This window comes from Tachypleus tridentatus, chromosome 7, assembly GCF_004210375.1.
Source record: "Tachypleus tridentatus isolate NWPU-2018 chromosome 7, ASM421037v1, whole genome shotgun sequence".
In the NCBI taxonomy this organism is placed as follows: domain Eukaryota; kingdom Metazoa; phylum Arthropoda; class Merostomata; order Xiphosura; family Limulidae; genus Tachypleus; species Tachypleus tridentatus.
Window position 1 is genome coordinate 40,531,575 of NC_134831.1, and position 14,993 is coordinate 40,546,567.

Sequence of the window (14,993 nt, forward strand, 5' to 3'; positions counted from 1 at the left end):
ATATAGTTGTAGTTTATACTTGGTTACAAGTGTTATGTATAGTTGTAGTTTATACTTGATGTCAAGTGTTGTATACATTAGTAGTTTATACTTGATGTCAAGTGTTATATACATTAGTAGTTTATACTTGATGTCAAGTGTTATATACATTAGTAGTTTATACTTGGTTACCGGTGCTATATGCAATTGTAGTTTGTGTGTGTAAAAAGTTTAACGCTTTGAATACATGTTACAGTTACATACGATGTGCGTTATTCTGTTTTGTCGTTATTGCTCTCTTAACATTCGTGTACTTTGAGAATGGTAATATTTTCATATATCTTTCTGTAAATATGTAATAATTCTTTACTGACAGGAACAGTTTTATGAAATATGAGTTTAGAGCTTCATCTGTTTATTTGTTATGCGGGCACGTTTCCGCGCGGTTAGCATATTTTCCCCGAACCAGAACTGAGATGTGTACAGAGATGGAATTTTGAATGGCAATAAATTGTTTATTTGAATGATAACGAACTGGCTCGTCGCCTAACTTGTGGAAGGATGTTATAATAGAGCTCCGATATGTTTATCGTTTCGAGTCTTACTATAAACGATACATTTTCGGAAATTACCAACCGTTTCTTCAAAATCCTATTTTAGCTTAAAGAATTTAGCTTTTTACACTGTTATTGAAAAAGCACTCCGTTGTTTTCACTTCACAACATAGGTGGATTGAATCATTAAATAGTCTAAATCTTGCTCGGCTTAAGTTTTATGCCGATTCAGCTGAAGTCTTATTGTAAACGTTTTCATTTTGAAACCACGTTATTGTTAGCTCATCTGTTTTACTCTCTGTTGTAGATTCTTATATACTGATATAAAATCATTTTTATCCAGGTACTTTAGATTCTTAGACACTGTTATAAGATCCTTTCCAATCAGTTCCTCTAAATTCTCATACACTGATATTTGATCATTTCCAATCAGTTCCTCTAGAATCTCATACACCGATATTTGATCCTTTCCATTCAGTTACCCTAGATTCTCAATCACTGATATTAGATAGTTTCCATTCAGTTCCTCTAGATTCTCATACACTGATATTAGATTGTTTCCATTCAGTTCCTCTAGATTCTCTTACACTGATATTTGATCATTTCCATTCAGTTCCTCTAGATTCTCAATCACTGATATTAGATTGTTTCCATTCAGTTCCTCTAGATTCTCATACACTGACACTAGATTGTTTCCATTCAGATCCTCTAGATTCTCATACATTGATATTTGATCATTTCCATTCAGTTTCTCTAGATTCTCATACACTGATATTAGATTGTTTCCATTCAGTTTCTCTAGATTCTCATACACTGATATTAGATTGTTTCCATTCAATTCCTCTAGATTCTCATACACTGATATTTGATCATTTCCATTCAGTTCCCCTAGATTCTCAATCACTGATATTAGATAGTTTCCATTCAGTTCCTCTAGATTCTCATACACTGATATTTGATCATTTCCATTCAGTTCCCCTAGATTCTCAATCACTGATATTAGATAGTTTCCATTCAGTTCCTCTAGATTCTCATACACTGATATTAGATTGTTTCCATTCAGTTCCTCTAGATTCTCTTACACTGATATTTGATCATTTCCATTCAGTTCCTCTAGATTCTCTTACACTGATATTTGATCATTTCCAATCAGTTCCCCTAGATTCTCTTACACTGATATTTTATCATTTCCATTCAGTTCCTCTAGATTCTCATACACTGATATTAGATTGTTTCCATTCAGTTCCTCTAGATTCTCAATTACTGATATTAGATAGTTTCCATTCAGTTCCTCTAGATTCTCATACACTGATATTAGATTGTCTCCATTCAGTTCCTCTAGATTCTCATACACTGATATTTGATCATTTCCATTCAGTTCCTCTAGATTCTCAATTACTGATATTAGATTGTTTCCATTCAGTTCCTCTAGATTCTCAATCACTGATATTAGATTGTTTCCACTCAGTTCCTCTAGATTCTCAATCACTGATATTAGATTGTTTCCACTCAGTTCCTCTAGATTCTCATACACTGATATTAGATTGTTTCCATTCAGTTCCTCTAGATTATCATACATAGATATTAATTTATTTCCATTCAGTTCCTCTAGATTCTTATACCGTGATATGAGATCGTTTTCGTCTATTTCATCTTAATATTTTTCTCGTGAACATTTGTGTCCTAAAATTTATTTTTGTACTTTCTATCATAATTCTGTTTTGTTAAGTGTTTTATAATCGGTTCACTGCCTATCCGTGAAGCTGTAACATTGTAAATATTTCGTCTTTCTGTCTGGTTATGCTTCTTAAATGCTAGCGAAACATCTAAAAGTGAAAAAGACACCAGTGTATTTTCCTCGTTCTGAACTTTTACTTTAAGCCTGCGTAATGTTATATAAACCTCGTGCTTGTTAATATATGTAAGGTCTCCTTTTCGCAAGTATTGTTTATACGAAAATGATGTGCACCTGGAATTTATCTCGTGCTATTGTTTTTACATCGCACATCGACTAGAGAACCAGGGTCAGTATTGTTATTTTTTTAAATATGGTGTCTTGTAATTCTGTAGAATATAACATTTGACAGAGAAATGTTTAGGACTTCGTTAACCTTACGTTAAAACAGCATAACGTAACATGTGACTAGCCTCACGTTAAAACAGCATAACGTAGTGTGTGAATAACCTCATGTTAAAACAGGAAAACGCATCATGTGGATAATTTCACGTTACAAGACAAAAGTATAACCTCCTTCCAGAAAGGCTTATGTAGGACTCTTCAAGGCAGAAAACGATACATAGGATTTAGTCAGCTTCACGTAAAGAGAAAAATAATTATAATCTATTGTGGAAACTTCATCAACCTACGGTAATATAGCATTTGTTTCGAAAAGTTATATTTTTCGTCACGGTTAACAGTTGGCACAGTTAACCTTTTGTTTGCGGCTTGTGTAAATCTTGCGTAAAAAATGATGTCATATATTGTCAACTGCAGTTAAAGGGTTAAGAATCGAAAAGGACATTCTTTTTGGAAAAGGTTTTTGGAACCGTGGTTCTTTAGGCCTTATGATTACTGAATGTGTAAGAAAGAAGCTTATGTTAACCTTCTTTTATTAGTACATATGTATGTGTGAGAGAGAGACTTTAACCTGTTAGGTGTTTGCGATGCGTTCTTTGTGTGTTTACCCTCTTATCTGTTTTACCTCTGACTTTTACTCTGATATTATCAGTTTTATTAATAATCATTCTTTGAATTGTAACTTCTACCTGAATTTTATTAATTTACTTTGTATGTAGGCGATCGTTGTTTTAAATCTTAACTTTTACCTGAATTTTATCAGTTTAATGTGTATGTATGTAGGCGATCTTTAATTTGACTCTGACTTCTATCCTAATTTTATCAGTTGATATGTGTGAATATTCCTTCAGTTTTTCCTGTTTTCGGTGTCATTCTGTGCCTCACCAAATAAAAACTGTAATAATCTTAAAGTTGAGGCTCGATGGGGATAAAAGTGACACGTGAAGAACCAAGTCTATTGAACTGTCCTTTCGAAATTGACTACAATACACATCCCTCCAGCACTTTGTTGAGGATCAATTCAGAGAGGAGACTTTATCTGTCAGCTCAGTGGATCAGTATCTGACAAGTTAATATATTAAGACATCACAGACGAGGCTTACTTTTAGCCCAAAGCGGAATTCTTACAGAAAGAAAAATAATTTCTCGGAAGTCTTGAATGCATACGGTTTCTAAAGAATCCCATTTTTTGTAACATTTCAAATTACAATAAAAGAGGCGAAGGGGCAAAACGAAATATAGGTGCGATAGATACTTTTGAGATTTATTTTTTTGTTTTTATTTTTCGAACTGTGTCAGTTTGTTTTTCTTTATGTTTCTATATGCGGATAGAGATAGTTTGATATATCAATAAAATTATTTTGAAGGTTTGCATTTATACTGAAGACATCTTTTATAGACGTGAATAAATAAGGAAATTAATAAACAGATGTTTCATTTTTATAAATACTTGAAATTTCTATAGGCCCTTTGTTCTTGTAATGAACAAAAAGAAGACACCATGCGATCTTTTAAAAATGAAAATGACAATTTTGCGTAGTGATACTATTAGTTACCAAAGTATTCGCCTAATAACGCTGCAGCACGTTTGTACGGATGAACTAGGCGGGCACATTTTGTGTCATCTGCGGTGTTGTTGTTTTTTATTAAATAGTTCTAAATGATTGCTCTCGTTATTGAAGTTTAGAGCATCCTAGGTTCGAACCACGATATACACTTCTACACGTAATCAGCCACGGAGTCGTTATATTTGAAACAGTCAGTCTCACTTGTCATTGTATAATAACCGCATGGACGGCGAGTGCTGCTTACTAACTGCACTCCTTTTGATCAGCCATGGGTGGCTGTGGCCCTGTGGAGTCTCAAACCCTGCCTGATTATCCTACATGTCACATAAGGTACCATTTAAATTATTTATCCGAAGTTAAACTTAGCGAACATTTCAAGTACTTTACACATCTAGCCACAGTCGCATTCCGTATACGACAGTGATAAGAAGCATTATTGACGATGTAATGGCTGGAACTTTTTTTTTCAGTAACACATTGATAGCCGTTTCCTCAGAGCACATTTATTTTTCTGAACCATTTTTTTCTTTCTTTTCTCACTATTTGTGTTACCCGAGTTCGTTATTTATGAGTTTCTAACACATCATTTGTTTTATTGACACAAATAAGCCAACAAAAAAATAGCAACAAAATACGTTGATGTAGAAGCAAAAAAAAAAAAAAAACATTTAAGGAAAATTTACTTAATTTTATTTCGTAAATTACAATAATTATAATTGAAAGACTGTTTTGTTTCACACATGCATTGCAATATAAACTAATATAAAATTCGAAACTTTATTTTATTTGATATAATAAGTTGAAAAGTTACTTGGAAATGTCAGGCTTAAAAAAGTAATGCTATAAATGAGGGCATGGGCTGTCCCCTTCCACGATGTTGAGCCGTGGTACACCAACCACTTGTTCGATAGAAAGGTGCATCTGCTCTCCACGTCATTATTTGCTAATTTTGTTTGGGATAGGCTTCGTGTAGCTTACTACTGATTTCCGTTTTTGATTGAGCCTCTTCCCCTTAAACCAATCATTCAAACAGTTGAGCTCCTGTTTGTGTAATTAAGATGGTAAAGTTGAAATGGCTGCCAAATTCAAACCTTGCATCCTATTACTTGACAATTTAAATATTTAGGAGATTCTCCTGAACTTGTCTGCAAAATGTACTTGAAATTAGACAGCTAGGTCCTCACGACTAACCGTGACAACAAACAGACAGGCAGAGTTGTCCAAATCCCTGAAAAAGTCTGGGGAGTAAGGAGAATGAGACAATGTTTTATAGTTCAGTTCATTGAGCTTATGGCGCGTCATTTGAGTAACGTGTGGCCGAGCATTATTATGAACTAATGTTGGTCCTCTTCGATTAACTAATGCTGGCATTTTTTCACGCAACTTTCTATGCATTTCTTCCAATTCTTGACGGTAAACCTCAGCAGTGATGTTCTGGACCTGGTTGAGTAAGCTGTAATGGATAATACTGGCCGCAGACCACCATACAATGACCATAATCTTCTGTTGGTGCAACTTTGGCTTTAGAAAGTATTTTCAAACTTCGTCACGGTTGAGACGCTGTGTAGATCGCTTTTTGTTGTCGTAAAGGGTCCGCTTTTCATTACAGGCGACAGTTTGATCATGAAATGGGTCATTTTTGTTGCACAAAGTCAGCGTAGAGCACAGTTCAAAACGACGATTTTACTGATTTTCACTGAGTTTGTGTGGAACCCACTTGTCGAGCTTTTTAACTTTTCCAATGTGCTCAAGATGGTCCGAAATTGTGGAAATGCCAACACCCAATTTTATGTCATTTCTCTAACAGTTTGGCGCAGGTTTCTTTCCACTAACGTTCTCACTTGGTCGATTACGACAGGAGAAGGACGGCATCTGCCCTCTGTATCTTCAAGACTCACATCTCCATTACGAAACTTTTGGAACCAACTCTGTACTGTACTGTGCGAGCTGTTTGTGATGCATTTTGACCAAGTTTGGATTCATGCAAAAAAACAAACAAACAAAAAAAACAAAAATGATGCGCAATTGTTTTTCCATCATTAAGGGTTTGAAATACTGAAAATACTGTTTTAGAAAAGAATAAAAACACTAATGAATAGAAGGAAACTTTAGTTTTCAATGGTGTATATGAAGTTGTAAAAATGACAGGTTTCTTATTCCTATAATTGACTACAATTTTGATATAAAATCCGCCATTATTTTTCGAACAACATAATACAAAGTCACACAACCTACAATTAGGTGATACAACCCATTTATTATCAGTCACACAACCTACAATTAGTCATCAGGTGTTACAACCCAGTTATTATATAGTCACACAACCCACAATCAGTCATCAGATTATACAACCCAGTTATTATCAGTCACACAACGTACAGTCAGTTATCAGGTGATAGAATTATTTTTTATCAGTAACACAACCCACAGTTAATCATCAGGTGATACAATCCAGCTATTACAAAATCACACAACCTACTATCAGCCATCTGGTGATACATCCCAGCTATTATAAAATCGCATAACTTATAATCAATTGTCAGGTGACAGAACCCAATCATTATGAGGTTACACAACTTACAATCAATTGTAAGGTGATACAACCCAGTTATTATAAGGTCACACAACCTACAGTCAGTCATCAGGTGATACAACCCATTTATTATCAGTTACACAACCTACAATCAGTCATCTGGTGATATGTCCCAGCTATTATAAAATCGCATAACTTATAATCAATTGTCAGGTGATACAACCCAGTTATTATAAAGTCACACAACCTGCAATCTGTTGTCAGGTCGCAAAATCCATTTAATATAACGTCATACAACTTGCAATCAGTGTTTTTCTAGTAAATGTTCATGTGCCAAACGGACTTCCCCTTACACGCACATCAGAGTTTCGTTCGTGATGTTAGTGGTTCGAAGTGCAAGTTAGGGTTTTGACGACATTATATAAATTTACTTTCTGTCCTGCCGTTTCACGACTCTACACGTTTTATCAGCTGGCACTATAAGCTTTATTGCTAATTCACTGTGAATAATTTATTGTTTATGGACTCCATTTGCGAATTCCATGGACTTGCGTGGAAGGAAACAAAAAACCAAAAACAAAACAGAATGAACAAGAAGCAGTGCTTTGTTTAATTCATTTGTTAGGTTAGTTTCGAAATAAAAACTCAGGTTTTAATGTTATGAACGTGTTTGGTTGTTAAACATTACGTAAGGTACATTTCTGAATTTCAGATATTCTTGTAAAGTTGAAAATTTTAACTCCCACTGTTAATATATATATATTTACACATACACAAACATAGTGTACTAGTGTGTTTGTTGAGGGAGAGTTCAAATCCATATGTTATAAGAGTGACAGTTAATTCATTAGTGTGGATGGTAATGTGCATTTGATTAGCAGCCTTCCCACTTGTTAGTGACTCAAAGCTAGAGAAGTTATCATTAATGGCTTTTGTATAAATACACAACACAAACAGTGTTTATAACAGTATTCCGAATGTAAGGATACTGACAAGGTTGAAGTTAATTCTCTGATTCTTAAGTTTAGCAGTAAAATTACCTAATACAAAGTTCATTTTCATTTAATGTTCACTACCACAACAGCGATGCCTCGGTAGTTAATGTGTCCGGAATATAAACCAGAAAGTTCCCGGCTCGTGCCCCGTTGCCTCAAAAATAAGTTCCGAACTGTAGGGCCTTAGATATATTCTAAAATAACGTCAAATCTCAGTATTCGTTCAGACAAGGAGATGGCGCTGTATACCAGTTGTCTTCCCTTTTCTCTGTTAGTTCTGAATCGGAGATAGCTGAATTTGTGTTACAAAATTTGGAAAGTTATAGATATAAATACAGCATCTTGTCTGTCTCTCTGGTAACTAGTAACACCGCTTGAAACAATGTCAAATGATTTAATTGAAAGATGCTATAGCAGGTAAAATATATAAAAAAACTGGAGAAGGAAAGTTCCGTATTCTAGTAAACTAAGAGGGGTCGTTTATTTACAATTTACGCGCCCTTCAGCGGAAATTCTGCAGACTTGGATGCTTAAATTCGGGTTTCAATACTCGTCCTGCGAACAGCACAAATAGCCCATTGTGTGTAGCTTTCATCTTATATTTACTTATTTTCATTTTGATTTTCAGGCTGATAGTATTAACGTATCACTGGAAAGGTTAGAAGTTAATATATCAGTCTCTTGTTAAAAGATAAATCTTATTCTTAACTTTTGAGTACGAACAATAAATTTTTACTTTGACCCGAGTCAAAAGTGTATTATTATTATTTCTTAGGCGAAAAGCTAAGGTGTTGTAATTCCACTTGAGTTGAATGATCCGGAGTTATTACCCTTTATGTGTAGCAAAAGGTTGAGGGTCTATGTTCCTTCTTGTGAATTAGATCGGAACATATTTGTTTGCCCTTGTCTATTCTTCCGATCTTTAGGACATGTTATCTCTAGATGGTATTTATATAACAGACACTTTATAAAAGGTTGTAGACCTGATTAGTTTATGAAGGCCATTGGTTAAAGTTGGGGCATAGGTGTTTTACAAACAGGATTTGGCCCGGCGTGGCTAGGTGGATAAGGCACTCGACTCGTAATCTGAGGGTCGCGGTTTCGAATCCCCGTCATACCAAACATGCTTGCCCTTTCAGCCGTGGGAGCGTTACAATGTTACGATCAATCGCACTCTTCGTTGTTAAAAGAGTAGCCCAAGAGTTGGCGGTGGGCGGTGATAACTAGCTGCCTTCTCTTTAATCGTACACTGCAAACTTACGGACGGCTAGCGCAGATAGCCCTCGTGTTGCTTTGTGCGAAAATCAAAACAAACCAAACCAAACAGGATTTGCCTTTGTTATTTTGTGTTTGGGATGAAAATATAGGGAACGTTTCTGGTTCTAAAGAAGATCATTTAAAGGTTGGTCATTTTGTCTTGGGAATCCACTCACAGCGGTTCGATTCCTCGCGGTACGTACAGCAGATAGCCCAATGTGTGTTTGCTCTAAAACAGAGAAATAAACACAACATTCTTATACTAAAGTCTTGCAAATAGGTAGATAGAAAGAAAGACCTTTATGAAGTTTAAATATCATTATTTTGTATTTTTAGTTTATTATGTGGAATTAAGTCTAACCTGCGTCTTTTCTAAGGTGGCCGAAGCTTACAAAATAGTGGGATTACAGCCGAAAATGTCTCTGAGTATCAATTTGATAAGTATAAGTTTTTGTTTTATAAGTTTGAGTAGCTACACACAACACATAAACAGAGCAAGAAGTTTAGAAACTATTATTATTAGCTTTTGACCACAGCTTTAAATTTAGGCCAGAACTAAAATCGACTCAGCAATTAATATAGAAATTTAATATACCATTCTAACCAGAGGTACGCAAACTTATAAAAAAATTTTGTTTTATTACAGAGCTTAAACTAGTTTTATTCATTTGTCAAGCTCTGTAATAAAACAAACAAAACAAGCTGACAGTTTTAAATCTGGTTATTGTCAACATCGTATATAAATTAAACGATTTTCTCTTAAGGCGATGTGAATTTGTGGCAGTAGTTTTAATGAAAAGCAAATAAGCTTTATTTTACTGTTTCTCACGGTCATGTTTTTAAAATTCTCTGCTTTGCTGTGCAACAAAACAATTTTCGGCGGCACGTGCGCTATCAACAAATTCGGTTGCTTAGACCACAGTATTGAATCTTTTAAGTCTCTCAACCTCACAGATTATCCCGGACAATCAATTCGTATACGTGATCCGATTGGTTTGACCACGAAGCATTCTAAATCACCGTTTCTTCTTCGGTGGTTTGTGTTAGAGATAAACCACCAACTCTGTTGATGTCAGGCTTTGTGCCAAATTTTTCATCTGTTGTTGTTCTTCCAAACAAGAATCTACACCAACTGTCGTTCTGTGGCATATACTATACTTACTATAAGAGTGAAGGGAGACAAGAATTTGGTTCTTTGCTTTCCCTTAGAAGAAAATTAAAACTACGCACATACCAAAGTCTGACTGTCTCCGTCAGTTGTTTCTCACAGGCTGTATCTTGTCATTACGTTTGTTTATCTTTATCAATATCCGTTGTTTTTTATCTCCCTGACACATCGTGTATCTCTGTCTCTTGTTATTAGCCCTCGTTTTTTCATTTGTCTCTCTTTCTCTTCGATTCTTTGTTTTCCTCTCTTTGTCAGCTCGCCTGTTACTTTAACCGTTTATCTTTGTCATTCATCTGTTTCTCCGACTGTTTCTTTCTTGGTTTGTATGTGTCTGTTTTTTTTTTTTTCTCTCTCTGTCATTTGACATTCTCTGCTTTAGTCATTTTCTTGTTTCTCTTTCTTATCCTACTATTTCAAATATTTAACTGTTTAGGCCCGGCATGGCCAAGCGTGTTAAAGCGTGCGACTCGTAAACTGAGGGTCGCGGGTTCGCATCCCGGTAGCGCCAAACATGCTCACCATTTCAGCCGTGGGGGCGTTATAATGTGACGGTCAATCCCACTATTCGTTGGTAAAAGAGTAGCCCAAGAGTTGGCGGTGGGTGATGATGACTAGCTGCCTTCCCTCTAGTCTTACACTGCTAAATTAGGGACGGCTAGCACAGATAGCCCGCGAGTAGCTTTGTGCGAAATTGCAAAACAAACAAACATTTAACTGTTTTAAAAGCTTGGTAGTTCTGATACTAGTGGTAATAACCAGCCAAGTAGATTTAACCTTCTAACAACTGTGTTAAGAGTCTGATAGATTTAGGGTTTAACCTTATAGGCTTGATTTTCTTATGAGCCCGATATATATAAAGTTCTGACGATTACGTTGAAAGCCTGAGGTGTTTATAGTTCTTCTACTATACATTTGTGTTACCAGGTCCTAATAACCTCTGCGAAGAAGCGAGTAAAGAAGAAGTTGGATTTGGAGTAGATATCATGTCTGGTTGTGTTTTAACTGTGGCTGATGAACAGCTAAGAAACTGTGAACATTTGAGGTAAAGAAGCATATTAACTATGAAAGTTATTGAATCACTAAATTTGCTTTAATACATTAAAATGACTTGCAATTTATATATGTATATATATTTGTGGAGGTATGGGAGTCCGTCTATTTTTGAAATCTTTACTTAAAACATTGATCGTGAAAAGGTGTAAACGGTAATTACCAAACTTGTTACGTAATCTGGTTAATTTAAGCTAAACAAAAATTAATGATCGAGTAATTTTTTTTTAATTCACGGCGTTTGACTTAAAACATTATGATATAACGTACAGTCTAGTGATTTTAAGTGTTGGCTTTCTGTTTATCCATCCTGTGTGACTGCTCTTATGATCGTTTGTTGTTTCTTTCTCTATCTGTTTACTTTCTGATGCATTAGTTTGTGTTTTCACTTTTATATCTGCGTGCAAAATATTCCTGTTTTCTTTGTCAGGGATTTTCAATTCGCTCTGTAGAAATTATTTTGTATTAAAGTAGGTTTATGATAACAGATGGCGCAGCCGAATCACTTAATCCAAAATGTTTAAAATCTTTTGAAAAACAATGTGTAAAACTTGCAATTTTTGAGAAAGAACAAAGTTTACAGGTTTTAATTTATTGCTGTCTTAACTTTTATGAGCTGCATTTCAGTGTGTTATCATTAAACTCGTTTCTCAGTTCATTGCCCATGTGCAAGTTTCTATCTAATGCGGGAATAAGCTAACATCTGAACAACACCTAACGTTCACAAAGTTCAAGCATAAATGTTGCGTTTTGTCTTTAAGCTTGAATATTGTATTGTCTTCAAGTTAATTCATATTTGTGTCTCTTTATCCTTGTGTTAGCTTGTCTGTTATATTGTCCTTGTGTTAGCTTATATCTCGTATTGTCCATCTGTCACCTTGTATCTCTTATCCTTGTGTTTTGTATCTCATATATTATTTTTGTATTGTCTTGTATCTCTTATAATATCTTTGTGTCAGTATGTATCTTATATTACCTTTGTGTTAATTTGTATCTTGTACATTATGCTTGTGTTAGCTTGTATCTCAGTGTGTTGCTATGTTAACTTATATCTTAGTTTGTTGTCCATATGTCTGTGTAAACTTATATTTGTGTGTGTTGTTTTACTTCTGTGTAAACTTTTATATTAGTGTATTGCCATTATGTCTAAGTACACTTGCATCTCAGTGTGTTATCATTTTGTCTTTATATGAACTTGTATCTGTGTAAATTGTCCTTATGTCTTTATATAAACTTGCATCTCAGTGTATGGTCCATAGGTCTATGTAAACTTGTATATTAGTATATTGTTAATATATGAACTTAACATAATATTTTGGGACAAACCTATGGGTCCATCTAAGCTAATGTAAAACTATTAATACATAAATTTAAACAAAAATTGTAAAGCCAGAGTTATTATTCATATACTTATAAAGCTTTCTCTTAAACTCAATTAAATTTACTGCCTCCACAAAATTCAAATAAAACCCATTTCCAAGGCCAACCACCCTGTTGAAGAAATGAAACTATCTCAGCTTAATATAACTCCAAACTTGCCAAAATATTGTATTTTTGTCCCCTATTTCTTTAATTTTTGCCATTAATTTTGAAAAAAAAAAGATGATGCATCAACACTATCAGCTCTATTTAAAATTTTAAACACCTCTAATTTTTATTTTTCAAGAGACAACAGGTTCAGAGATTATACAGGCCCCATTCTAGTCGCCATCCTCCAAATCCTTCTCAACAATTTAATGTTCTTTTAAGGTAAGGAGCCCAAGACTAGACACAATACTTCAAATGTGGCCTAACTAGTGATCTATAGAATTAAATTATAACCTTTTTTAGCATTGTATTCGATATTTCTATAGATATAATCCCAAATCCTATTTGCCCTACCACTAGCAACAGCATACTGCTTCGATGGCTTTAGAGACTAATCAACCATTACACAAAATCCCTTGTCGTCATGATACTGTTAAGGTTATTCCCATCCATATCACACTTATAATTCAAGTTACGATAACCAATGTGCATTATTATGAATTTATCATAATTAAAACTTCTCTGCCATTTATTTACCCAACTCTATAGGTGATCTAAATCAGCAGCATCCTTTTCACAGCCAGCAACACCCAAAACCTTAATATCATCTGTAAATTTAAGAAGTTTATTGACTATTCCTTCATTTATATCATTGATATAAATCAAAAAGAGCAGTTGTCCTAAGACTGAGCCATGAGGTACACCACTTGTGACATTAATACAGTTTGACTTAACTCCATATGTAACTACCCTCTGCTTTTTTGCATCCAGCTACTCTTCTATCCAGTCTTTTAACTTATTCCCCCCACCTACAGAGATTATATTTTTTTACAAGCCTTTCATGTGTAACTTTGTCAAATGCTTTTCACAAACCCAGATACTCCAAATCTACACTCTTTCCCTCATCTACCAATGTTGTAACCTTTTCAAAAAATGTCAGAAGATTTCTAAAGCAAGATTTTTCCTGAATTAAACCATGTTAATTATCCAATAAAATTTTAAACTTTGTTAAATGACTTTGGAAAGGATCTTTTGAAACTGTTTCTGCAACTGATGTAAGACTAATTAATGAGATTATAATTACTGCGACAATTTTTATCACCTACCTTGAAAAGAGGAATTACATTAACTAACTTCCATTCTCTAGTAACTGTCCAGTATTCAAAAACTTACAAAAAATAGTAGCAGCTGACCCATGTGTCCAATCTTTAACTTCCTTCTAAATCCTTGGAGAAATATTCTGCCCTGGAACCTTATTCTTTTTTTTTAAACTTCCCAAGTTTTTTTTTTTTTTTTTAACCAGCTCAGAATTAATGCATTCATCTTGTTTCATCTTATTTCCATTTATCAACTGTTCAAGATGTGGAATACCACTAAAGTCTTCATTGGTAAAAACTAAAGAAAAATCCAAATTTAATTACCAAGCCATCTCATAACCATCAGATACTAGCCTTTTTTGTTATCCCTCAATGGTCTTATCCCATTTTAACATTTTGTTTACTCTTAATGTATTTAAAGAAATCTTACTGTTAATTTTTATATTTTTTCCAACCTTTTCTCATACATCATTTCTGATATACTGATTTCCTGTTTCACCAACTTTTGTGTTCTTCTATAATCTTCTAAGTCTTCTGTTGTACCAGCCAATTTAAATTTCTAAAATGATTTTCTCTAAGTTTACCTTTTAAACATTTTGTGAGCTAACCTGGTTGTTTACTTGCAGCTACCCTTTTCTATCTATAAAAATATATTTACCTTGATTATTTACACATTTATCCTTAAAAATTTTCCACATCTGATTGTTGTCTCTAAGTAACTCAACTGTCCAGTTTATAACAGATAATTCTTGTCACATCCCTTCAAAATTTGCTATTTTTTTAAAATTTGTAACCAAAATATCATTATTTCTGACCTGTATATGCAGCTAAATCATTAAACCTAATAGAACACTGATTACTTGCACCCAAATGTTCCCCAGTTTCCACCCTCTCAATCATTTCTTTATTTGTTGTTAATGATAAATCATAAATACTATTGTTTCTAGTAGGCTTCCTAACTGATTGGTGAAGAAGGCCATGCTGAACTGTTTCTAAAACCTTTCTACCTCATGATTTGGCTCAAATATTTCCCAATCTATTCCTGAAATTAAAAATCACACACAATTATGCATCTCAGTGTGTTTCCATTATGTCTTTATGTGAACTTGTATCTGTATGTGTTGTCATTATGTTTTTATGTAAACTTGTACATGTGTGTTGTCATTATGTAAACTTGATATTGGTATG

At 34.2% G+C, this 14,993-nt stretch overlaps 1 protein-coding gene across 3 annotated transcripts in view; it reads left to right on the forward strand.

The window, feature by feature from the left end:
- Positions 1-14,993, forward strand: part of LOC143255502 (tectonic-2-like) — a 100,255-nt gene that overhangs the window by 38,906 nt on the left and 46,356 nt on the right. For all 3 annotated transcript variants that reach the window (XM_076511257.1, XM_076511259.1, XM_076511258.1), the window contains exon 9: positions 11,056-11,173. In XM_076511257.1, the coding sequence (XP_076367372.1) occupies positions 11,056-11,173 (118 nt within the window). The remainder of the gene's footprint in view (positions 1-11,055; positions 11,174-14,993) is intronic.